Source organism: Oreochromis aureus, linkage group 18 (assembly GCF_013358895.1).
Source record: "Oreochromis aureus strain Israel breed Guangdong linkage group 18, ZZ_aureus, whole genome shotgun sequence".
Classification (NCBI taxonomy): Eukaryota; Metazoa; Chordata; class Actinopteri; order Cichliformes; family Cichlidae; genus Oreochromis; species Oreochromis aureus.
In genome coordinates this window covers 7,721,961-7,747,929 of record NC_052959.1, presented here as the reverse complement: position 1 = coordinate 7,747,929, position 25,969 = coordinate 7,721,961, and the positions used below count along the sequence as shown (strand labels likewise).

The following is a 25,969-nucleotide window of genomic DNA, read 5'->3' as shown; positions in this document are numbered from 1 at the left end:
GTTAGCGCCGTTGATCTCACCGTCTCTGCTATCCAGAAAGAGATGCAGAAATACAACGAACAACTCCAGGCTGAGAGAGAGAGGGGGAGGAAGGAGAGAGAGGAGGAAAGGAAGAAGGAGACGGAGGAGATGAATGAGGAGAGAAAGAGAGACGTAGGATAGAGAGGCAGAGAGGAAGGAGAGAGAGGAGGAGAGAGAGAGGAGAGAGAATGGGAGATGATGAAATTAAAGAAGTGTGAGAGAGAACTGGAGGAAGAAAGACGCAAGATTCAGTCCAGATATGAAAATGGATCCAGAGACGAAGCTGAGGAGTTTAATCCATTATTTTTTCTGACAGTACCTGCTGAAACCGTACTTAATGTTGGCCATGCGGTGGTTGGAGGAGTTAAAAAACTTGGGAAGATGTTAAAAATCACCTTTATACTTTGACTCATGCATTGATTTTCCCATTGTTTAAGCACTGCTTCCAGCCAAGAGTGATGCCATATATGCCCTATAGCTGCAGAAAAGGCTAACGTTGTTATCTTTTTACAAAAAAAACAGCTAAACATGAGAGGTTTTTGGACAACGTGTGTGTTCTTCATTCTTTAAGCACCGGTTCGAGAACCGTTTAACATCGGCACCGTTTCAAAGTAAGTACCGGTTTGGTACTGGTATCGGATAAAACCTAAACGATACCCATCCCTACTTACCACATTTGAATCATTGAATCACCTGCATATTTGCTTTTTTTATTTCCATGCAACCCTAAAAAAATGTCTATAGATCCACCCTTGGGGATTCCCACTGACTCCCGCTCCTCTCCCTGGATACTTGCAATCCTAAAGGCAGAGGAAATCAAAAATGACAGTAGACAAATAAAAGCAACAAAAAACTTTAAGGAAATTTTATTATTAACTGTTTTTTAATAATAACATAACTATAACTTGTGTTCTCGGGAATTATTCTTGATAACACATATACATGTTTGTTTGTTTTTTCATATCCCATTCGCATACTCACATCTGAAAGTGTACTCTTCTCCCGCTCTCCCGCTTCGTCCTCTATTGTTATGAAAACAAAATTCTTCCATTTGGCCTGCAATGAATTCTGGGGCAGGATGAGTAAAATCTGAATTTCTTACTTAGCAGGCATAAAGAGATTATTGTTATGTCCACTTAGTCCCACTGGTCCTGGAGCTGGAGGCTGACTGCCAGGCAGACTAAAATCTTCCCACATAGCAGACAGGTCTGGATCGGATCTGGTGTCAAGCCGGCACTGCTGGCTAACTTCTGGCATGATAAGTGGTATGTCATCCAGATATGGGCCAGGCCTGGCAATGATGGCACTGTTTATGTGATGGCATGCCACATCTGGCCCGATTGTAGTTTGGTTTATGTGGCCCAGGTTCATAGAAAAAAGGTCTAGCCCAGCTCCGGCATCAAGCTGGCACTTCTGACTGACTGGTGTCATGGAAGGGTGTATGTCAACCACATGAGGGCCAGGTCTGGCACTGTTTGTGTTCCTATTTTCCTATTTTAGTTAGAAGACACAAATGCCATGTTGCAATACTATACTGCTATGGTAAAATCATCTAATTAAACAGAGATCTTCACTGTAAAGCAGAGTATTTCTCATTAACAAATTTGCAGAGTTCACCAATTATTAATTATTTATAAATTTATTATTATTAAACGTCAGGCCCTAGAAAAAGACTTTTGGAAATACCAGAAGTACATAAGACCTATTTTTCATATTCTGCCACCATAAATCCAGCAAAATTACTATTAGCCTGTTATTGTGAGAAGATGATCTAAAGTCTTTCCTTTCCATGTTATTTTTGCCTATTTGTCAATGCTGGTACGAAGCCTGTCTGTGCTATTTTGATCCCTTTGCAAACGTTTCTTTGAATAAATCTCAGAAAATCCGTTGGGTTTGATTCTCAGTTTATTTTTCCAAAACAATTTGATCATCTAAATATTTTGTGTCTTTTTAGTAACAGCCAGTGCTGAGCAGCTCCTACACAGTATTTTTCTTATTTGTGGCATGCAGTCCTCTCTTTTTCTCATGAATGTAATTTCTTTGAAAAATTCATATTAGAACATCTGAAACTGCTCAGCACTAACAAAGAGTTAAACCTCGCTACACCTGAAACAGACATCAGCAAAAGTGCTGCTTACACAGAATCACATCAGCAAAGTGAGTGTCCAACAGGACAATTGGTGGGGGGGTCAATGCTGAGTGTCGAGCATCGCAATTCTCTTAGTTTTTACTAGTTTTGACACATTTTCTGTCTCTCCCATTGTCCTCGTCATCATCATCTCGTTTTCTTTTCTTCTGTCCTGCTTCTGCTTAATTTGATATAGAGGGCGATGGCACCGTGTCTTCATTTTCGTCATCCTCACTTTCAGAGGTGGTGTCTGACAGTTCGTTGTCACTTTCATTTTCACTCCCAGAGTCAGTGTCACTCTCCCAGATCCACCACATTTCATCAGCCAACTGGTCTGCTTCCTGGGGCAGGTTAATGTCCACGTTGGCTGCTTGTAGAGGAAGATCTCGGTGGTCCCAGGGATCTTCAGCCAGGTTGTTTTCCATGTCAGCTGCTGGAAGAGGGAGCGCTTCATTGTCCCAGGGACCGTCTGCTGCCACAGCTGGATTTATTCCTATGCCAGCTTCTAGCATACTAAGAGCAATGTGGTCCACTCCTGCGTCTGCCTGAATATTGCCGAGCCATAGGATATCATTAAAAAAATTGAATTGCAGTTTCCAGTCTGTCTTCATCGAAAAAAAACCAGCCATTATACAAGCCCGGAGCACACTCATCTCCTGATGTACTGCGTCATATTGTTCATACTGCTCCACTAAATGAAGCAGTGGGCAAAATCTTAGCCCCACATCTAGAAACAGAGAAATATTTTATAGTTAACACTCATGATGAGAGAACAGTCCACAAATTCCAATCTGTGCTATATTACATGTAATATAGATGCACCTGAAAACTATATGCTGAAAACTGCATAGGTTAGGTTACTATTGCATGCATCAAATCAAACACAGCTGTGATGAGCTTACTAGCTTTGAATATCAGTGTTTAAATGTTTTCCTCAGGCCACAATCACTATTATAATAAACTACTAAACTTTTCATAAAGATTATAAGGTCATTTTTTTTCACTTTACAGAGCAATTCAATCTTCAAATCAAGTTAAAAATAGCATCAGCAGCAGCATTTAAAGAAGCCTGTGAAACATCCCATGTATATTCTCTAATTCCCAATTGGTGGTCACCAAACGGTTGATGTACCGGGACAACACCGTACCAAACGGAGGTATCTAGACTGTGTGACCGAGACCTTTACGAGCTTTAGAAAGCGGCACGTGCTCTAACAAACTGTCAGATAATACATCAGAAAACTGAAATGCGATGTTCTTACTTTGGTTAGCGCCGTTGATCTCACCATCTCCGCTATCCATTTTAAATATGATTAAATCCACCGAACTGGGGAAAGAAACAGGTAACGGCGACAAACTTTACCTGGCTGTAAAAAGTCGCTAAAATAGCTGAAAAGTTTTAAATAGTTTTCTGCTGTAGCTGTTGACAGGCACAGTGACTGTAGATGAATCTAATCTGTGCTGCAATGAACACTGCTAAATGTTTTTTTACAGAGCGTTGTCATGGATACACGGGGTTCTCACGATGATTCGTGAAGTCATACTGGACGTCGGATTCAAATGTGACGTCAGAGATAGATAGATAGATATATATATCTATCTCTATATATCTATCTCTATATATCTATCTCTATATATCTATCTCTATATATCTATCTCTATATATCTATCTCTATATATCTATCTCTATATATATAGATATATATATATTATTTATTTTGTTTCTCAGGAAAGCCAAACGAACACAAATACTGGAGGAAATCACTGTTTGACAGACGTGTCAATGTCAAGATGAAGTTAGCTAAGTCAGCTGTCTCATTGTAAAAAAAAAAAAAAAAAAAAAAAAAAAAAAAAAGCACCACCTACCGTTCTTTATGCAACTTCAAATGTCGGACAAAGTTGGAAGTTGTTCCATCGCCTTCTGTGATTCTCTTCTTGTCATGTTACGGCTGTGTGCAGACAGGAATAGGACCCAAGGTGCAGACTCCGGAGACAGTCATGAACTCAAAACAGCTTTATTGCTGAACAAAGAATATCTACAAAACCTAAACTGAGAAGAAACTAACAAAACACACACAGGGAGCCACAGGGAGATACACACAGCATGAGGGACGACGCGACACTGACTCAAAGAAACACAGGGTTTAAGTACACTGGGAAGTAACGAGGGGAATGAGACACAGAAGGAGGACACAGCTAGGAGAAATCAGAACTAACGAGACAAGGAAGCAAAGCAGGACACGTTCACATAAGACCCGGACCTTCAAAGTAAAACAGGAAGTAACACAGGCTGAACTTACACAGACTCACAGGCAAGCACTACAGAGGAAACAGAGACGTGGGACCAGGGCAGACACAGACACTGAGTGGACGTGGGGATACAGCAAACAGGGGAGACAACAACTCAGAATCACAGACAGAAAACCATAACTCTGAAACTCTAACTGAACCCACCCAGAGAACCTAAACTAAGAATAATCCAAAAACCCAAAAAGCAAAACTAGAATATAATGAAATAAACTCAAAAGACCAAAACAAACCACTGGGTCGATGACCCAGGGATCCTAACAGTACCCTCCCCCCCTTAAGGGCTGGCTTCCAGACAGCCCAAACCAGAACACCAAAAAACGAAAAACAACCAAACAAGGAGCAAGAAACAAAAAAAGCGCAAACACCGGAGCCCGGAAAGCAACATAACAAAACACACAGGCGGCCAGGAAAAACAATTCACACAAAGTTCAGGGGGCCGGCCCGGAGGACGACGGCCCAAGAGTCCAAACCCGGGCAGTTCAGGGGGCCGGCCCGGAGGACGACGGCACAAGAGTCCAGAAAAAAGTTCAGGAGGCCGGCCGGGCGGGAGGCACCGGCGGCGACGGAGCAGGTCAGGAGGCCGGCCACGACGGCGAGGACATCCAGTCACTGGCCTGGAAAGCGGCCGGACAGGACGAACAGGCCGGACAGGACGTGCAGGACGAACAGGCCGGACAGGACGTGCAGGACGAACAGGCCGGACAGGACGAACAGGCCGAGCAGGACGAGCAGGCGAAGCCAGAGCTGGACCAGGCGACGGCGAAGCAGAAGCCAGAGCTGGACCAGGCGACGGCGAAGCAGAAGCCAGAGCTGGACCAGGCGACGGCGAAGCAGAAGCCAGAGCTGGACCAGGCGACGGCGAAGCAGAAGCCAGAGCTGGACCAGGCGACGGCGAAGCAGAAGCCAGAGCTGGACCAGGCGACGGCGAAGCAGAAGCCAGAGCTGGACCAAGCGAAGCTGTAGCCGAAGCTGGACCAGGCGAGGACGAAGCCGTAGCTGAAGCTGAAGCTGGACCAGGCGAGGACGAGGACGAAGCCGAAGCTGAAGCTGGACCAGGCGAGGACGAAGCTGCAGGCGACGGCGTGGGAGCCGCAGGTGGTGGTACTGTAGGCGACGGCGTGGGAGCCGCAGGTGGTGGCGATGAAGGCTGGATGGGCCCCTCGGACCCTCCAGCGGAGACTAACAAAGGCTGGTGCTGTTCTCCAGAACCCCCAGCGGGAACAGAAGGCTGGACGGGCCCCTCGGACCCTCCAGCGGAGGCAGACGAAGGCTGGACGGGCCCCTCGGACCCTCCAGCGGAGGCAGACGAAGGCTGGACGGGCCCCTCGGACCCTCCAGCGGAGGCAGACGAAGGCTGGACGGGCCCCTCGGACCCTCCAGCGGAGGCAGACGAAGGCTGGACGGGCCCCTCGGACCCTCCAGCGGAGGCAGACGAAGGCTGGACGGGCCCCTCGGACCCTCCAGCGGAGGCAGGTAGTAACTGAGCAGGCGACTGAGCTGAGAGGTGAGCTAATGTTCGAGCTATGGATAGAAGTTTAAGTTCTATTGACTGTTGTAATGATGGTAGTAATGGTGGGTTAGGTGGTGGATTAGCAGTAAGCTGAGTAAGTTCCCCTGAGCCTCCAGAACCTGAAGAAAACCGCTGAACGGGCTCACCTGAGCCTCCAGCGAGGTCAGAAACAGGTGCAGGTACCTGCCGGATACCGGCCTCTTCCACCCGAGGAGAAAGTACGGGTGCCGCGACAGGCACCGGAGCAGGGACCAGCTGGACCTCAGCCTCCCTCACCTGAAGCACTGAAACAGGTGCAGGGGAATGCTGGGCCCCAGCTGCCCTGGGAGCAGGAACACAACGGGGCGAAGGAGCGGGCTCAGCAAACACAGACTCCTCTACAATGTTTTTTAGCTTCCTACCACCACCACGTCTAACAGTTTTAACAGTCTCAGTATTTACAGTGTTCACCTGATTGTCTTTTCCCAGCTCAGAGGAACGAAAGCAGTCATTATAACTCACCACTGGGAGTTGTCCCGCAGAGAAAGAGTGGTGACGGTGTGAGCGCCGCCTCCTCCGGGAAGTGGGAGGTGGCAAACTGGGCTGCAAATCCTCCAACGAACCGGGCTGCAATGAGGAATCAGAGAGTTTATGAAGCTCAGAACGCTGCAGACCCAAAAACAGAGCGAAGGACTGCAGTGGAGTGAGTCTAACGTCCGGCGTCACATAATCCTTCTTCCTTTGCCGTTTAACCCTCTTGTCGGACTGGAAATCCGGGGGTGGAGGCGGAGGTGTAGCGACCGGAGAGAATGAGCACGTGCTCAATCTGATCTTCCGAGGCATAGGTGCCGGCTCGGCCGTAGCCATGGCGGTTTGGAGGCTGCGGGGCCCTCCGAAAGCCAAACGAGACCCATAGAAGGGTGACTGGAGCTCCTGGGCATGCTTAGCCTCCTGCCTCACGCTCTCCCTGAGAAAGGCAGAAACTGCGGGTCGCCGATACCATATGGAGTCTGCTGGGTCCATGTTCTGGTCGCGTCGTTCTGTCATGTTACGGCTGTGTGCAGACAGGAATAGGACCCAAGGTGCAGACTCCGGAGACAGTCATGAACTCAAAACAGCTTTATTGCTGAACAAAGAATATCTACAAAACCTAAACTGAGAAGAAACTAACAAAACACACACAGGGAGCCACAGGGAGATACACACAGCATGAGGGACGACGCGACACTGACTCAAAGAAACACAGGGTTTAAGTACACTGGGAAGTAACGAGGGGAATGAGACACAGAAGGAGGACACAGCTGGGAGAAATCAGAACTAACGAGACAAGGAAGCAAAGCAGGACACATTCACATAAGACCCGGACCTTCAAAGTAAAACAGGAAGTAACACAGGCTGAACTTACAGACACAGACTCACAGGCAAGCACTACAGAGGAAACAGAGACGTGGGACCAGGGCAGACACAGACACTGAGTGGACGTGGGGATACAGCAAACAGGGGAGACAACAACTCAGAATCACAGACAGAAAACCATAACACTAAAACTCTAACTGAACCCACCCAGAGAACCTAAACTAAGAATAATCCAAAAACCCAAAAAACAAAACTAGAATATAATGAAATAAACTCAAAAGACCAAAACAAACAACTGGGTCGATGACCCAGGGATCCTAACACTTCTTGCATGTTTTGCATATTGCATTTCGTTTTTTGTTGACTACTTCGTAGTTTATGTACCCGAAAGAAATTACTCTTGGAAGCATTTTTGGCTCGAGCGTTTTTGTTCTTGTTTTTTTCAAATCTGGTTAATTTGATTGGCTGTGCTACAGCCCACGCTCACATACATACGGAGTGTGGTAAGAATGAATGAATGAATAAAGTGAATTAATGGTCCGCACTTTTTATATAATATGTATGTTAAATTTTAGATTTGGGTAAAATATCAAGTCTTTTCAAGTAAACAGGTTCAAGTCCAATTCAAGTCCCAAGTCACTGGTGTAAAAGTCCAAGTCAAGTCACAAGTCTTACAACCTTTTTTCAAGTCAAGTCTCAAGTCATAAAATTAATGACTCGAGTCTGACTCGAGTCCACACCTCTGCTGGAAATACAACAAACCTTTTTTATCACCTGAAGCAGTGCCACCCACTGGAGCACGCTCAATCTCTGACTGAAAGCGCTAATTCGTCATCGAAAACAACCAGGGGAATCCCTGTGAAGCAGCAACAGTCAATTGAGTCGGCGGCCGCCAGCGTCTTACCATATGACAAAAAGGTAAGAGCCATAGCAACATAACGAATGCCATAGCTTACTGTCTTGCTAAAGACATGCTACCAATAAACACGGTCGAAAATGAAGGATTCAAGCAGTTAATTAAGGTAATGGATCCTCGTTACCAACTCCCTGGACATAAACATTTCTCTCAGACAGCGCTTCCAAAGCAATATTATGTAAGTTGGTCAATTTTGTCTCTTTTTCTGTAAAATAAACTAAGATTTATTTTTAGAATTAATATTTTGTTTCTAAGTGGAACTGACAATTTAGTAGTCTGTTTTGTTTGTTCTATTTTGAAACTTAAACGCTTTAGCGGCTGCCTTTTGTGTAGATTGTAATATTTGCCTTTATTTTGCATAAAACTGGTGGTGGTCAGAGGGCCCGGTGGCGCCAGTGTCCGGCAGCCTCGCCTCTGTCAGTGCGCCCCAGGGCAGCTGTGGCTACACCGTAGCTTGCCATTGCCAGTGTGTGAATGTGTGCATGAATGGGTGAATGACTGAATGTAGTGTAAAGCGCTTTGGGGTCCTTAGGGACTGAGTAAAGCGCTATACAAATGCAGGCCATTTACCATTTTTACCATAAAACTGAAGCCTCATTTTAAGTACATCTGCCCTGTTGAACTTATTATGGAAAATGAATATTTAAATCAAAACAAGCTGCTGATTATTTCACATTTTATTTGTGAGCAACATCACATTTAAATCTTACATATATAGTTATTTGACTTATATCGTGATATATATCGTTATCGCCTGAAATGAAAAAAGCATATCGTGATATGAAAAAATCTTATATCGCCCAGCTCTAGTTTAAATAAAGGTTTTAAGTATGAAAGAGAGTAGGTAGAAGCTTAATGTTTTTCAAGACCTACCCCATTATGCAAAAATGAACAAAAAATAAAAACTAAATTTTGCACAACCTGCCTACATTTTCGTTAGCTAACAATAATAACAAGCAATAATAATGGCCAATAGAAATGCAAAGACAAGGACTCACTGTTCTCCTGTGGTCATTACTACTGTCCATAGAGGTCCTTTCTAACCATGTCAACCTGCTCTTTATTTAAACCAAGTCTCTGAGACAGCAGTTTGTGAATTTAGCTCTGAGATGTGGAAGAGAGGTCATAACTTTTGAATGTCCATTAAGATTCCTGCTATTAAATATGTTATCCACTGTAACAATATAGTTACACGGTTCATAAGTGTGATATTTACAAGCCATTCGTGATTATATGTAAACAGAAAGAAAGAAAAAAAGGATTAATTGCATTTCCTGATAGCAGAGTGTTAGGGTCATTGCTGAGGATGACTATGATTTCACAGGATCAACAACAGAATAGATACTTGTGACCCATCTCTGTAGATGTTGAATTAACTTTTGACCATCTACCAGAACATTTGTAACCTAAAATACTAACCCCAAACCCGGTGCATGATCAGGTAAATGTATAATACGTACAACGTATTTCCTGCCATGTATTCTTTCTGATCTTTCTACACAGATTCTGGAAAGACAAATGATGATGAGGTCAGGATTGTGTTGGTGGGGAAGACTGGAATTGGAAAGAGTGCTACTGGAAACACCATTCTAGGTCGTGGGTGCTTTGAATCCAAGTTCAGTGCCGTGTCTATGACTGTAGAAACTTCCAAAGGAAAAGCCGAAGTGGCTGGACATCGCATTGCTGTCATTGACACCCCGGGGCTGTTTGATACCAGGGTTGATGAAGAGGAAACTCAGAAAAATATATGCCAGTGTATCTCCTATGCTTCTCCAGGACCCCATATCTTCTTGGTGGTCATCAGACTGGGCAGATTCACTGAAGAGGAAAAACACATGGTGCAAAACATTCAAAATATCTATGGCACTGGTGCAGATAAATACAGCATGGTTCTCTTTACCCATGGAGACCTACTTGGAGGCACCACTATTGGAGAGTTCTTAGGAGGAAGCCCAGACCTGCAGGAACTCGTGGACAGATGTAATGGTCAGTACCACGTCTTCAATAATAAACTGAAGGAGCGCTCTCAGGTCACTGAGCTGCTCCAGAAGATCAGAGAGATAGTCCAGAAGAACGGCGGAAGCCACTACACCAACGAGATGTTCCAAGAGGCTGAGAGGGTGATTGAAGAGGAAAAACAACGCATCCTGAGAGAGACAGAAGAAAAAAAAATACAGAAAGAAAAAGAGAAAATGGAGAGAGAAATACGGGAAAGATATGAGAAAGAGATGCAGAAATACAACGAACAACTCCAGGCTGAGAGAGAGAGGGAGAGGAAGGAGAGAGAGGAGGAGAGGAAGAGAGAGAGAGAGGAGAGAGAACAGGAAATGAACAAGTTAAAGGAGAAGTGTGAGAGAGAAATACAGGAAAGATATGAGAAAGAGATGCAGAAGTACAATGAACAACTCCAGGCTGAGAGAGAGAGGGAGAGGAAGGAGAGAGAGGAGGAGAGGAAGAGGGAGAGGGAAGAGAGAGAGGCAGAGAGGAAGCGAGAGAGAGAGGAGAGAGAATGGGAGATGAAGAAGTTAAAGGAGAAGTGTGAGAGAGAACTGAAGAAAGAAAGACGCAAGATTCAGTCCAGATATGAAAATGAAGCCAGAGATGAAGCTGAGGAGTTTAATCCATTATTTTTTCTGACAGTACCTGCTGAAACCATACTTAATGTTGGCCATGCAGTGGTTGGAGGAGTTAAAAAACTTGGGAAGATGTTAAAAACCACTTTTACATTTTGACTCAAGCATTGAATGACAGTCGGGATCTTTTCATACAGAAACTCATGACTGCCGCTCTGTATCATCGCACCATTGTTTTAAACTTTTTCTTAGAGTTCCCCTGCATGTCTGGACTTCCTAACATGATGTTACAAATAGCAACAAGTTCAAAAGTCGTAATATTTTGGGGATTATATGTGAGGTTCCTATAAAATTTGTCAATCGTCTTTCTGTAGTTTTGAGGTTTTTTTCTTTTTCTTTTCATTTACAGCTCGCTGTTTTCACACAGCAGATCCTGTGGACATATTGAATTTCCTTCTTATGTTATCTTTGACACGGTTTTGTAAACGGACTCAGGCGCAGACCAGGGGCCTGTTCTTCGTACCTCGCTAAGTAAGATAGCCGGATTTGAATGTTGACGATTTCGCGTGATCTTGGATCGTTCGGTTCTCCGAAGCTCATCTGGGACTTGCTGTCATAGCAACAGATCCGTAAGAGTAAGCCTGCTCGGGAGCAGGTTTACTTTATGTAAACAGGATTAGATCGCGGCCACTCAGGTATGTCCGCTGCAGTTATATGAAAGCAAGAGCGATATTTCGCCACTGTTTTACCATAAATAAATATTAGCAATGTAACTAAAGATAATGTATTTGATTCTTTTATTGATTGCATACAGATACATACAGGTCATTTCGAAAAAAGGGAAATGTACTATTAACCATTCTATTACATGTAGTAGATCATGTCAGATGTAATTCATATTTTAGAGTAGTAATAGTAAATTACTACGTGCAATCAAGATGAGAGACCACGGCTATAAAAGCGAAGGTGGATTTGGGAAGTCTGTCGCAGCCATGTCCTGTCCGTTTGTACGCGAGCAAGGAAGGTGCAAGATTGATAAGGAGAGTTTACAGAATTTAGCGTATATTGCGGGATAGACAGGATCCTTTAGCTCAGCGCGACGGTGTGCTCATAGAGAGATATCGATTCTCCCGTGAGGGTATTATTTACTTTCTTCCTCCCCCCCTCTCTCTCTCTCTCTCTCTCTCTCTCTCTCTCTCTCTCTCTATATATATATACTTACTGTACTGTATATACTTACTCCCGACTTACTGTGCATGCTTCAGTCACTCCTTGCATGGGAACAGGTAAAAGTGATGGAGTGTTATTCAAACTACACACATAAAACCCACAATGTCAATATATGTCACAGTACAAAAGGGGTGTGACGAGGGGTGCAGGACCACCACCTGTCTTTATTTGCTCTGCCCTTTTCTTGGTTGCTGTTATAAACAAACAGATTATTCCAGGGTCTCTTGTCATAGACTAAAAGCAATATAAGTGATAAATATTACCATTCTGTAGAATATTCTTATATTACACTTTTACTTTTTCCCATGTTCTAGTGGGTCCTGTTGTGGCTCTAATGTGAAAGAGGATATGATGTAATATAATATACTGTGGTATAATATAATATCACATGATATAATGTAATATCACGGATCACTTACGAGTTTAATTTGTCAGCAACTTTCTGCCAGCCCTCTCTCCTTGCTTTTGCAGCCTTTGCAGTGTTCCCCTGCGTTTTAATTAAACTCTGAAACTCCTGATATCCCTCAATCAAGAGTTCTTGCTCTGCTGCCGTGAGATACTGCGCGCGCTCCTTCGACATCTTCGCCGACCAATCACAGGGTTGCCGATCAATGTTTCTACTATCGATGCGTAGCCCCTTTTAAGCCACCCAGTGATCTCAGATTACTTCATCCAGCTATACTAATCGTCAACAACAGGTGCGTTCGGAGAACCGGATTAGCGAGCTCAAAGTTAGCGCGATGATTTGATCTTGGATGTGTCATTTGATCTTGGATGTAGTAAGCGAGGTACGAAGAACAGGCCCCAGGAGACCTTTGCAGAAACTGATAGTGCGTTTATTTACAGTGGTGTCACCAGGTGAATATATATATACAAGGTGCTCGGGGAAGGGGTCCGGGGCTCCAGGGTGCGAGGGGAAGGGAAAGGGTCCAAAACCACACTCCGCTCTCTCAGCCAACAATCCCACTCCTTTTCCTCCAGTCGCTCCTCTCGCTCACTCGGGGGTACAGGGACGGGTCCGGGGGGAATCTACGCACGCACACACAGAAAAATCCAGTTAGCTCTAGATCACAGGGAAACTCACAGACTTAGGCAGATTGCTGAAGCACTAACACGGGTGGCTCAACGTTCCAGCGACGAGTGGTGTAGGCCTGCCATCTTAAAAGGCCCTTCTGATTGCAGTAAACAGTGACAGGTGTGATGATGAGCACAGGTGCGTGGCCCAGGGGCGGAGCCCGCAGTGAGCACCGCCGCGGCAGGGGAAGGAGGGAGAGGGAGAGAGAGAGAACAAAAACAAACACATGTTGCCTAACGCGGAATCAGCTGGTGAGGCACGGGGACCGTGACAATCTTAGTGATTTATTAGTTGAAGTAGAGTCATACTGTGGGCTTTTGGGACATTCATAGTATTCAGTCATGGTAATATTATAGTTAGAGATATCTGTATATGTTTAACATTTTTCCAAACACATTTATGTTTTATGTGAAATGACTGATGTAGGTGTGGATATGAGACCATATTATTATTTTGGGTGACGGACTTTCAGTATGAGCAGGATGTACCCTCTCACTCTATAACAGTGGTTAAACACATAGGCTCCAATAGATAAGCAGTTAAGAAACTGATAGTGGGAGCTCTTTGTAACTTCTCTTGTTGGCAGTGATGTTTTTCTTTTGTTTGTGAGATTTACTTTTCTTCACTTTCTTGGTGAATGAATCCATCTGTGTTCCAACTTTTACCTTCCCCTTGACTGAGCTGTTTGCGTTGCCTTTTGCCTTCACATGTATGACTCGCAGCCTGACAACAAACTTAGATTTGTGGACTTTGTGTCATGACCTCTAGAACTGTAAGTATTGGTCCTTCTTTTTCTAACCTAGTTGTCTCCTTTAAAATAAATTTCTGAGTCACTGTCATAATTCAACTGAGTGTTGTTCTTGCTTTCTCAGTGTCGCTGGTTAACTTTATACTTTAATGTAATAAATGAAAATAAAAAATATAAAATGACAGGTTGAATAGTAGTATCTTAGCTTCTCATGGTTATTTATCTACTGCATCACATTCTGATCAAATTACTGCCACAAGCTAAATGTCCACATTCTCACCTGTAGATTTTAAAGATCTGGAAGAAATTAAGCATCAGTTAAAGCCTTGCACCTCTCTACTTCACCCCATCATAACAAAACTATCCAAATCTGTTTCTCATTGTTTTGCAAGTCATTTAGTAAATATTATCAACAGCTCTCTACAGCCCTGCATTTTCCCTGTGTCTCTCACATGTGCAGTAATCACACTACTACTTAATAAAACGAAATTAGCACCAGAGGAAGGCGACGCAGAGAGTGACAAAAACTTAACTCAAGGGACACAAGACCCCGGTGTCAGGACTGAATCACGGGCCTCTGTTATCTGGGGTGGGCATGCTGTTGTCACCGGGATGTGTGACTTCAGATCTTCAGTACTCTTGGACAGGTGGTCAACATTAGGGGAAGACAAGAAGTAGAAGTACTTTCAAAAGGCAGCTCCACTGAGGGCACAGACAGCTTACACTGAGATCAGAGAGCTCAGAATTTCAAAAAGCATCTGAAACAGCTCAGGTTTGGAAAGAAAGCTTTTAGATGTTTTAAATAAAAATTATTTAAGCATTGTAGTTGGTTTTACGTGACATATATATATTGTGATAAATCTCGTTGTGATAAATTGGCAGCCTGCTGAGGGTGTACCCTGCCTTTGTCTCCTTGTGGCTGCTGGGATGGACTAACACCCTTTGCTGCCATGAATTGGATACAATGTATTCCAATTATGCTATCTGAATATTTACAAACTCAAAGTATGTAATGAAAGTGTAAGTGATGACCAGTTCAAAAAATTTAGAAAGCAGACATAAAAAGTAATTGTACTACTTAAACCTGACACATGAGTACAGCTACATGTGGTCTGAAAAACAGCAGTTTTGTCACATTTTCACAACACAACACCAATGACAACAAATCCATGAAAATGATGGTTGATGATGGTTGATGATGGTTGTGCAAGTGATATGACACTGCAACAATTTTAGAAACATTTAGAAAATTAATGTAAAGGACCAGACCTGAACATAACAACCACAAAATGAAAAATACTGGCAGCAGCCAGTGCTACCTCTCAACCTCTTAGTAGATGCACTGAGGGTATGAATTTGAAAATCATCTGAGAGGTAAGTACTTCATTTTCCAGTAAAATATAATGTATTTGAGAACCTCTGTTCCCTTAATGTCATAGCTACTGTGTCCCCATTAAAAATGGAAAAGTTAGTGTGGACATTTGTGCATGATATTTTACAAGACAGAAAGATAGTACCATGACTTCATCAATGATAGTTTGTTTTCTTGATGCATTACACAAAATGTACCTGAGCAGTGATGCTGGTAAGTGACAGGGCCGTCTTGTTCACACTGACATACTTGAGTGCCTATGAGACTGGGAACACTTAGTGATTTGAAAAACGGCATAGTGCTTCGCTTTGCTTAACACAAAAGCAAAAACCTGCTGCTACTGCCTCTGCACGAAATGGCCTAAAATAACAACAACAACAACAAAAAAATGCCAACAATCGCTTCCAGTGCGTATAGTTTGTGACAGGTGAGGATACTTTCAGTGCAACTCTTCAGGACCTCCATTTCATTCAATGTCATTGGATCCAAAAATTGATGCCAATAAACAATTTCTATTTTTTTCTATTTCTATTTTTATATATACACTTAAAATCACATACAAACTAACTGTATTTATAGGGTTTGAAGCTTGAAGTGCAGTGAAAATTTGGCATGTGAACAATTGAAGTGGAATACAGAGCAGAGCACCATCAATTGGAAACAACAAAAATGAGTAAAGTGTCATAAAGTACAGTAAAAAACACCACTTCTTCACCTTTGTCCCTCTAAAACAAAGATACAACTTTCTTCATAGTCAGTCCAAGATTATTTATTAAATTATTACTGATCATTTTTTCCTCAAGTTTGGTTTCAACAGATCATTGAAATTAGAAACTTTGTAAAAATTTGCATTATAGAATACATACTGGCTATCCACACAAAAACAGATACTGTTGCAAAACCAAACAAAGAAAACGAAGAAAGCTGTAAAACTGGCTAAAACACACAGTAGCTTACAGTGAGACGGAAAAGAAAAGCATTCAATATAAATTTGACTGATTCAGGGTGTCCAGAGTTTATTCAGTGTTAGACTCCAAGTGGACAGAAATGTTTTGCTTCACAAAAAGGTTTACTTTAATTTCACAGAGGTGCTAGTTTCATTTGGGGAAATCTGCATTCGTGTGAGAATGAAGAAGTCACTTGGATGAGTGACGAAATGTTTCTCCCAGTGAAAACACTACGTTCAGATGAACAGAATCAACTTTCTGGGGTTTAATTTTATCATCATATCTTTACTTCAAGTTCAGCTCAGCATTTAAACATAACTCAGCAACAAAATCCATTAAAAGAAAATACCTTGTTGACAAAGTGAAAACTAAATCAATGATAGAAAGATTACAATAAAATCTGGTTATTTGTTTTCTGCATTGTAGTTAATATTTATATGCAGAAAACAAATAAACAAGAGCATTAGTTCAAATTGAATTTCTAAACGGAAAACAGAAGTCACTGATAATCAAACATTGTGTGTTTCTTTATTTAATGTTACTAATACACATTTTTAACCTGTGTTGAACTAAGATCTTGCATTAAAAAATATAAAAGAACAGTAGATGGCAGTGTGAGACTATACTATACTACTCTACTACCAACACTTCTGTGATGTTCATGTTTTTATTTGAACAGGCTAAAAATTGCCCTTTCCAGTTGTTTGATTTCTTCAAAAATCCTCCTGCCAGCATCGGCAACTACGTCTCCGATTCGTATCAGATGATATAATGGATTAAACTCCTCAGCTTCATCTCTGGCCTCATTTTGACACCAGGACTGAATCTTGTGTCTTTCTTCCTCCAGTTCTCTCTCACACTTCTCCTTTAATTTCTTCATCTCCCATTCTCTCTCCTCCCTCTCCGTCTCTCTCTCAGCCTGGAGTTGTTCGTTGTATTTCTGCATCTGTTTCTTATATCTTTCCTGTATTTCTCTCTCCATTTTTTCAATTTTTTCTCGTATTTCTTCTTCTTTCTCTCTCAGGATGCGTTGTTTCTCCTCTTCAATCGCCCTCTCAGCCTCTTGGAACATCTCGTTGGTGTAGTGACTTCCTCCGTTCTTCTGGACTATCTCTCTGATCTTCTGGATCAGCTCAGTGACCTGAGAGTGCTCCTTCAGTTTATTATTGAAGACGTGGTACTGACCATTACATCTGGCCACGAGTTCCTGCAGGTCTGGGCTTTCTTCTAAGAACTCTTCCATAGTGGTGCCTTCAAGTTGGTCCCCATGGGTAAAGAGAACCATGCTGTATTTGTCTGCTGCGTGGCCAAAGATTTTTTGAATATTTTGCACCGTCTGTTTTTCCTCTTCAGTGTATCTGCCCAGTCTGACGACCACCAAGAAGATATGGGGCCCTGGAGAAGCATAGGAGATGCACTGGCATATATTTTTAGTAGTTCTCTCCTTATCGAACCTGGTATCAAACAGCCCCGGGGTGTCAATGACAGCAATCTGCTGCCCATCCACTTTAACTTTGCCTTTTGAACACTCTTCAGTCATAGACACGGCACTGAATCTGGACTCAAAGCATTCACGACCCAGAATAGTGTTTCCAGTAGCACTCTTTCCAGTTCCAGTCTTCCCCACTATCACAATCCTGACCTCATCATCATTTGGCCTGCCAGAATCTGTGTAGAAAGATCAGAAATAATCTGAACATTGAACTTCTGAACATTAACCAAGTTTAGGGATCGATTCTTCTAGATTCTAACAACGTCCTTGTCTTTAACAAGTACCCAAGAAGATGTGTTACGAATGTTCTGGTAGATGATCAAAAGTGAATTCAACGTGTTTAGACATGGGTCACAAGTAACTATTCTGCTATCATCCTCTGAGGTTATAGTCACCGTCAGTGATAACTATAACTCTGTGTCATCACAATATGCACTCTATTAACTATTATTTTAATTGTTATTTTAATTTAACTCACATACATTAAAAAAAATCCTAAATAATAGGGTTAGGATTAGAGTTTGAAGCTAGGATTAGAGGGCTAAAAGTAATTTCAAAACTATACCTGCTTTCTATAAAAGACTTTCTCTGGAGAGACTGCATAAAACTATTTTAAATTCATCCATGATCACTGTTGTAACACTAAAAAACACCACTAACATGGAGACTTACCAAGCCTGCTGTCCATGCTTGGGTTGAAGTTGTTCCTTTCCTAAATAGTGTCGTGTAGATACTTCCTCTGGTGTGTGGAGTCAAAAGTGAAAGTCAGAGACTGTGCTGCACCTCCTTTAACAGAAAATATCAACCAATCCACAGCCACAAATAACTGCTTTGGACACAGAGAGAAAGTGAAACTAAAGTTTTGTGGTATTATTTAGTTACAAGGGTTTTTTGTATAAAACCGGATAACCATGTTGGTTTCTTGAATTCTTTGCAACATGTGCATTTCTCTTAACCACATGTAGTGTATCTGCCCCCTCTGAGAACATACAAGAAGATCTGGGGTCCTAGGAGATACACAGGAATACACCTTTGTGATTTTATCCAAGGAAGGCCTGGTATCAGACAGGCATATGGCTTTGCCTCTAGAACAGGCTACAGTCATAGTCTTAGCACTTCACTTTGATTCAAAGCACTGATGTGCTAGAGTGATGTTTCCAGTTTCAGTCTGACTAGTCCTGCTAGATGCTTTCACTATGTATAACAAGTGCTGCTTCTTATAGAAAATGTCAGTGCAACAGGATATATTAAAATGTGTTCACACTGATATGTCCTCAAGCTGCAAAACCTTGAGTATTTTTTATTAATAAACTGTATAATTTCCTTTCTATTTGTAATGTACAAGACCTGGCATCATTCATTTACATCAACTCTTGCAAAATGTTATCTTATAATCTCAAAATATTTTTAATAAAAAATAAAAATTAATTTTAATGAAAAGTAGTCAGCAAAAAAAAGATTTTTTTAAACTCTGCATCTGCAGACAGATGCAGAGTTTTGAATACATGTGAGTCCATTTCTGGTTTTAGAAAAATCCTCTTGTAACGGAAATAAGCGGCAAAACTTTAGTTTCATTTCACTCTATGTTCAGTACAGTCAGTTGTAGGTGTGGTTTGGCTCATACTGCCTGTTGAAAAAGGTGCGGCACACTCTCTGCCTTTCACTTCTTACTCCAATTCAGGTAGCCACACAACACTGTTTAGCCTGGACATCGACAAAAGCAATTACAACCCAAACATGGCTGGTGAGTTCGGTAAGTCATCATGTTAGTCATGTTTTCTAGTGTTACAACAGTGATCATGGATGAATTTAAAACTAAGATAGAAAGACAGAAACAAGATCAATGAGGTTAGTATTAGACACAGACCTGTGATGGTGTAAATAAATGTTTTAAGTCTGAAAGGGAGTAGGTAGAAGCTTAATGTTTATCAAGACCTACCCCATTGTGCAAAAATGAATAAAAAATAAAACCTAAATTATGCACAACCTACCTACATGCTCATTAGCTATAGATATGTATTCAATAATAATAGCAATAATAATGGACAATAGGAATGCAAAGACTCACTGTTCTCCTTTGGTCATTACTATTGTCCATAGTGCTCCTTTCTAACCATGTCAACCTCTCCTTATTTAAACCAAGTCTCTGAGACAGCAGTTTGTGAATTTAGCTCTGAGATGCAGAAGAGAGTTCATAAGTTTTGAATGTCCATAGTTAAGATTCCTGCTATTAAATATGTTATCCACTGTAATATTATAGTTACACGGTTCATAAGTGCAGTATTTACAAGCAATTAGTGATTATATGTAACAGAAAAGAAATAAAAATCAGGATTAATTGCATTATCTGAGTGTTAGGGTCATTACTGAGGATGACTATGATTTCACAAGATCAATAGCAGAATACTTGACCCATCTCTGTAGATGTTGAATTAACTTTTTACCATCTACCAGAACATTTGTAACACATCTTGGGTTACAGGTACATGATAAAAATACTAACCCCAAACCTGGTGCATGATCAGGTATATGTATAATAAGTACAATGTATTTCATGCTAGGGCTGGGCGATATGACCCAAAATTCATATCTCGATATTTTTTAGCTGGATGGCGATATAAGATATATATCTCGATATATTTTTTAAAGCCATAAAGTAAGAACAAACAGAGAGTTCTTAGTCAAAGCTGTGTCCCAGATGTCACACAGGCACTTTTATTAACATACAGCGTAGATGTACATGAAAACATTACTCAAATTATGAGCATTTATTAAATAATAATGCTCCATAAATAAAATAAAACAATGTTTTTGTGCATAACAAAGAGCTCACAATTGTGCAGTCAAAATGTAAACTAAAAGACGCTAAGCATAATAACATAGACAGATTTCAGAGCTGCTCTATTCCCAACTTCTACTGCGTGACTGACAGCCTGGAGTTTGAAATCCGCTTCGTAACCATGTCTCTGAACAGGTGCCATTTATGGTCCTTATACACACACAGTACGGTAATATTACGTTGAAGCACAGTACGTATCACTCCGCGAGGCTCCTCGGTAGCCGTAATGTTCCGACAATCCATCAAGCGGTGCAGCTCCGTAGCTTACCAAAGTCGAACTAAAACATTTGTTGACGTATTGCTGAGCGCCGTGTATCACATAAAATCGGTTCGCGGTCATCAAGCACAACCAGAATTCATACATAAGGCGCGCAGTCAACTTTTGAGAAAATGAAAGTATTTTAGGCTGTGCAGCCCCTGTGGGCTGCATAGCGTTAGCGTGGTTAGCTCGTTAGCGCGGTTAGCTCGTTAACACGTTGACAGCGTCCAGCCCCACGCACGGGGCGATGCCCAGTAACTCGTGTCCATCTTGTCGCTGCCTGCAGGTGAAGCGATGGGGGAGGAGAGGGAGTTGTGTTCAGTGAAGGAGAGAGGCGAGGCCGAGTAACGTTGCGTAGAGACAAAAGTGGACGAAAGAGAGGCAAACTTGCAGCTCCACAAGTATAATTATAACGTAACATAGACTATATCGATATAAAGGATATTGTCACATCTTATATCTCGTATAAAAATATATCGATATTTTTAAAAAACTCGATATATCGCCCAGCCCTATTTCATGCCATGTATTATTTCTGATCTTTCTACACAGATTTCTACACAAATGATGAGGTCAGGATTGTGATGGTGGGGAAGACTGGAATTGGAAAGAGTGCTACTGGAAACACTATTCTGGGCCGCGAGTGCTTTGAATCCAAGTTCAGTGCCAAATCTATGACTGAAGAGTGTTCCAAAGGAAAAGCTAAAGTGGATGGACATCGCGTTGCTGTCATTGACACCCCAGGCCTCTTTGATACCAGGGTTGATGAAGAGGAAACTCAGAAAAATATATGCGAGTGCATCTCCTATGCTTCTCCAGGACCCCATATCTTCTTGGTGGTTGTCAGACTGGGCAGATACACTGAAGAGGAAAAACAGACGGTGCAAAAGATTCAAACAATCTTTGGCAACGATGCAGACAAATACAGCATGGTTCTCTTTACCCATGGGGACCAACTTGAAGGCATCACTATGGAAGAGTTCTTAGAAGAAAGCCCAGACCTGCAGGAACTCGTGGACAGATGTAATGGTCAGTACCACGTCTTCAACAACAAACTGAAGGAGCGCTCTCAGGTCACTGAGCTGATCCAGAAGATCAGAGAGATAGTCCAGAAGAACGGAGGAAGCCACTACACCAACGAGATGTTCCAAGAGGCTGAGAGGGCGATTCAAGAGGACAAACAACGCATCCTGAGAGAGAAAGAAGAAGAAATACGGAAAGAAAAAGAGAAAATGGAGAGAGAAATACAGGAAAGATATGAGAAAGAGATGCAGAAATACAACGAACAACTCCAGGCTGAGAGGGAGAGGAAGGAGAGAGAGGAGGAGAGGGAGAGGAAGACGGAGAGGAAAAGGGTGAATGAGGAGAGAAAGAGAGAGATGGAGGAGAGAGAGGCAGAGAGGAGGAGAGAGAGAGAGGAGAGAGAATGGGAGATGAAGAAATTAAAAGAGGAGTGTGAGAGAGAACTGGATGAAGAAAGACGCAAAATTCAGTCCAGATACGAAAATGAAGCCAGAGATGAAGCTGAGAAGTTTAATCCATTGTTTTTTCTGACAGTACCTGCTGAAACCATACTCAATGTTGGCCATGCAGTGGTTGGAGGAGTTAAAAAACTTGGAACTGGTATTGGGAAAATGTTAAAATTTCCTTTTAACTTGTGATTCATGCATTAAATCTTAAGGCTTCCGGTTGAGTGAACGCTGGTGCGACTTGCTGCCGCTACTCACCGGTATCTTTTTATCTTTTTATCTATTGATCTTTTATCTTTTACTTATATATTCTTTGATACATCTTAACAAATTTTAAACCTTCTTGTCTTCTACTGACACTACTGGCGATCTAGCGAATTTTGCAAGTCCCTGAGTATTTTGGGTCTAGTTTATCTGCCTGTTTGTTTTGGCCGTTGTCTCCCTCGGATCCGTACACTTGACTGTTTGGCTTATCTGACTGTGCGTGATGTGGCCTAGCAGGATGTGCGTCTTGCTCGTGTAGGTCTGGATTTTTATGTCATTGGTCTACCGACGTAGTGCTGGACTTTACCAATACTCAGCTGACGAGCTTCTCCGTCTCCGCTTTCACCTGGCTTCTCCACCGCCGGCTGCGTTTCATCTCCACACAGATATCGCCTTCCTCCCTCGCTGAAAGTACATTCACCGGGGCTCTCGTCGGCATTTTCACCATGACGACTCTAAGCCAATACAGTCCCTCTGGTCCACTTCTCGTTGTCCTCCACGGAACTCCGACAGTGTGCTGACCACAGTGTTTTAGCCAGCCTGCCCAGGTCGACTACCTCTGTCCAGTCTGACAGCACCGATGTCAACTTTGGCCTCCTTAACATCCGCTCGCTTACGAGCAAGGGTCATCTAGTTCGGGATCTACTCACAGATCGTATGTTTGACTTTTTCTGTTTGACTGAGACGTGGCAACAGCCCAATGACTTTTCGCCACTCAACGACTCCACTCCCCCAGGGTTTGTTTACACCTGCCAACCTCGTAAGTCCGGCCGTGGTGGAGGTCTCGCGGTAATCTATCGCGAGAACTGGAAAGTCACGCCGTTGTCTGTACCTGTCTACAGTTCCTTTCAATCCGTTGTTTGTCAAATCTCTGGACCTGTTCCAACTGTCATAGCTGTTATTTACCGCCCTCCAAAGTCTAATTCTGTCTTCATAAGTGACTTTGTTGATCTGCTGACTCACATAGCTACTGTTTCCCCTAATATAATACTCCTGGGAGACTTTAATATTCATATGGATAACAGTGATCACCAAAGATTTCTCATCCTGCCTTGATAGTATTGGCTTTAAACAACACATAAACTTTCCTACTCATACTAAGGGCCATACTTTGGACCTAGTTTGTTGCTCTGGACTTACTCCTTTTAACTGCAAAGCTGATGAACTGCTAATTTCTGACCACTTGCTTCTTTCTTTCAATGTCAAAATGACTTTTTCTATAACCAAGACTCTTCAGACCATTTCTTTTCGGAATATTAAGAAAATCAATCCTGATACTCTTGCTTTCTCTAGTCATTTGCATTTTCATAACCTGCTCACCCAAGAAGACTTGGTTTCCTATTATAACTCTAGTCTCAGTAGTATTCTAAACTCTGTTGCCCCACTCAAAACCAAATCTGTATCATTCTCTCAGTCAGCACCCTGGTTTACAGCTGAACTCAGGCTCCTGAAAGCAAAAGGATGATGACTTGAACGCCTTTATAAGAAAACTGGTCTGAATATCCACAAGGAAATGTTTAATAATCATATTATGTATTATAAGGAGTGTATTAATCAAACAAAATCTGCTTACTACTCCACCATTATCTGTTCAAAAGATGACTCAACCAAGATACTGTTTTCACTGTTCAACTCTTCTTTCAGGTCACCAGATTTTTAACCTGCTCACCTTTACTCGTCTTCTTTCTGTGATTCTCTAATGTTATTTTTCATTGAGAAAATTCACAAAATACACCAAGACCTGGTTTCCGATGTTCCATTTAGCGCTTCCTTTGTAATTCCTCTCCCATCATACTGTTTTTCTGCTTTCCAGCTCCCCTCTGTTACTGATATTTCAGATCTCATCTGTAAGTCAAAACCTTCTACTTGTCAGCTAGACCCCATTCCTACAGTTTTGGTTAAGGCATGTCTACCTTCTTTGCTTCCCCTAATATCTGCTATCATCTATTCTTCACTTACCACTGGAACTGTTCCTGCTTTCCTCAAAATTGCTGCCATCACCCCAGTATTGAAAAAACTGGTCTAGATCCCAATAATTTTGAGAATTTTTGGCCTATTTTCAATCTGCCATTCCTTTCAAAAATTCTTGAGAAAATAGCTGCCACACAACTCCACTCACATTTAACTAATAATAATCTGTATGAACAGTTCCAGTCTGGTTTTCGCCCCTCCCATGGCACTGAAACAGCACTTATAAAAGTAACCAATGATCTTCTTATGGCAGCTGACTCCGGTTTACTTTCCATTCTTATTCTCCTCGATTTGAGTGCTGCTTTTGACACTATTTCTCACTCTATTCTTCTAAGTAGGCTAGCCTCCATCGGTCTCTCCCATACTCCATTAGCCTGGTTTAAATCATACCTGTCTGATCGCACTCAGTTTATTCAACTCAAATCCTTTACTTCTCAGCCCTTTCCTCTGACCACTGGCCTGCCCCAGGGATCTGTCCTTAGGCCCCTTCTTTTCATTATCTACCTTCTACTGCTTGGACACATTTTCCGTAAATACAATATCCAGTTTCACTGTTATGCCAATGACACCCAGCTTTATCTGTCCACTAAACCTGATTCTGCTCTTCCCCCATCCTCCCTCACCCTCTGTTTAGCTGAACTAAATTCATGGTTCTCTTCTAATTTTCTCAAACTCAATAGTAATAAATCCGAGCTTCTCTTGGTCGGCACTAAATCAACATTATCCAGAATCTGTTACTATCAATAACTCGCCGGTCTTTGTTTCTTCCTCTGTGAAAAGCTTGGGTGTCATCCTCGACAGTACTCTATCTTTCAATTCACACATTAATAATGTCACTCGGTCTGCATATTTTCAATTGCGCAACATTAATCGTCTCCGTCCTTTTCTCACCCCACATGCCACTGCCATTCTTGTCCATAGCCTTGTTACTTCCCGGATTGATTATTGTAATTCACTTCTTTTTGGTCTTACTCAAAAATCCATCCACAAGCTCCAACGCGTCCAGAACTCTGCTGCTCCTATTATCACCAGGACCCCTTCTATCCACCACATCACTCCTGTCCTGCAGCAGCTTCATTGGCTCTGGGTCAAATATCGTATCAATTTCAAAATACTCTTGTACACATTTAAGGCTATTCATCATCTCTCTCCTCCATATCTCTCTGATCTCATTCAGATCACCGCCCCATCTCGGTGTCTTAGATCTTCTTCTTCCCTTTCTCTCTCTGTCCCCTCCCCTCGTCTTGCCACCATGGGGAGCAGGGCTTTCAGCTGCTCTGCTCCTCGACTCTGGAATTCCCTACCTCCTGATTTAAGAAATATCACTTCCTTCTCTCTCTTTAAGTCCCAACTCAAAACTCAATTGTTCAAAATAGCTTATCCCACATAACCTCTCCACTCTGCTATTTTAAATTTGTTTTATGTCTTATGCTTTTATGATTGTGTAAACTGCTTGCTTTTATGTTGCTTTTATTATTCTACCATGTACAGTGTCGTTGAGTGTTCTGAA

The 25,969-nt window shown here is 42.2% G+C and overlaps 3 protein-coding genes across 4 annotated transcripts; 2 read left to right on the top strand and 1 right to left on the bottom strand.

Moving 5' to 3' along the window:
- Window positions 1-9,050: 9,050 nt before the first annotated feature.
- On the top strand, window positions 9,051-12,578 carry LOC116332739 (GTPase IMAP family member 4-like). The gene is made up of 3 exons (XM_039602404.1): window positions 9,051-9,060; window positions 9,724-10,654; window positions 12,557-12,578. Exons 1-3 carry the CDS (start codon window positions 9,051-9,053, stop codon window positions 12,576-12,578), a joined length of 963 nt encoding a protein of 320 aa, XP_039458338.1.
- A 3,262-nt stretch (window positions 12,579-15,840) lies between these two features.
- LOC116324423 (GTPase IMAP family member 9-like) lies at window positions 15,841-18,413 on the bottom strand. The gene is made up of 2 exons (XM_031745010.2): window positions 18,330-18,413; window positions 15,841-17,833 (listed from the first exon to the last, which is right to left on the bottom strand). Exons 1-2 carry the CDS (start codon window positions 18,343-18,345, stop codon window positions 16,833-16,835), a joined length of 1,017 nt encoding a protein of 338 aa, XP_031600870.2. The 5' UTR covers window positions 18,346-18,413; the 3' UTR covers window positions 15,841-16,832.
- Window positions 18,414-19,270: 857 nt separating this feature from the next.
- On the top strand, window positions 19,271-25,341 carry LOC116324425 (GTPase IMAP family member 4-like). Of its 2 annotated transcripts, none has more exons than XM_039602196.1 (2): window positions 19,271-19,401; window positions 21,308-25,341. In XM_039602196.1, the coding sequence occupies exons 1-2, from the start codon at window positions 19,395-19,397 to the stop codon at window positions 22,414-22,416; spliced, it is 1,116 nt and encodes a 371-aa protein (XP_039458130.1). In that variant the 5' UTR covers window positions 19,271-19,394; the 3' UTR covers window positions 22,417-25,341. The 2 variants fall into 2 exon arrangements, with proteins under 2 accessions (XP_039458130.1, XP_039458129.1); XM_039602195.1 differs by having other exon boundaries at window positions 19,274-19,410.
- Window positions 25,342-25,969: the final 628 nt, after the last annotated feature.

Coding starts and splice junctions, on each gene's coding strand:
- LOC116332739 (XM_039602404.1), top strand. Junction 10,655..12,556: donor GAGAGAGAGAGGGAGAGGAA/GGAGAGAGAGGA, acceptor CCCTCAATCAAG/AGTTCTTGCTCTGCTGCCGT.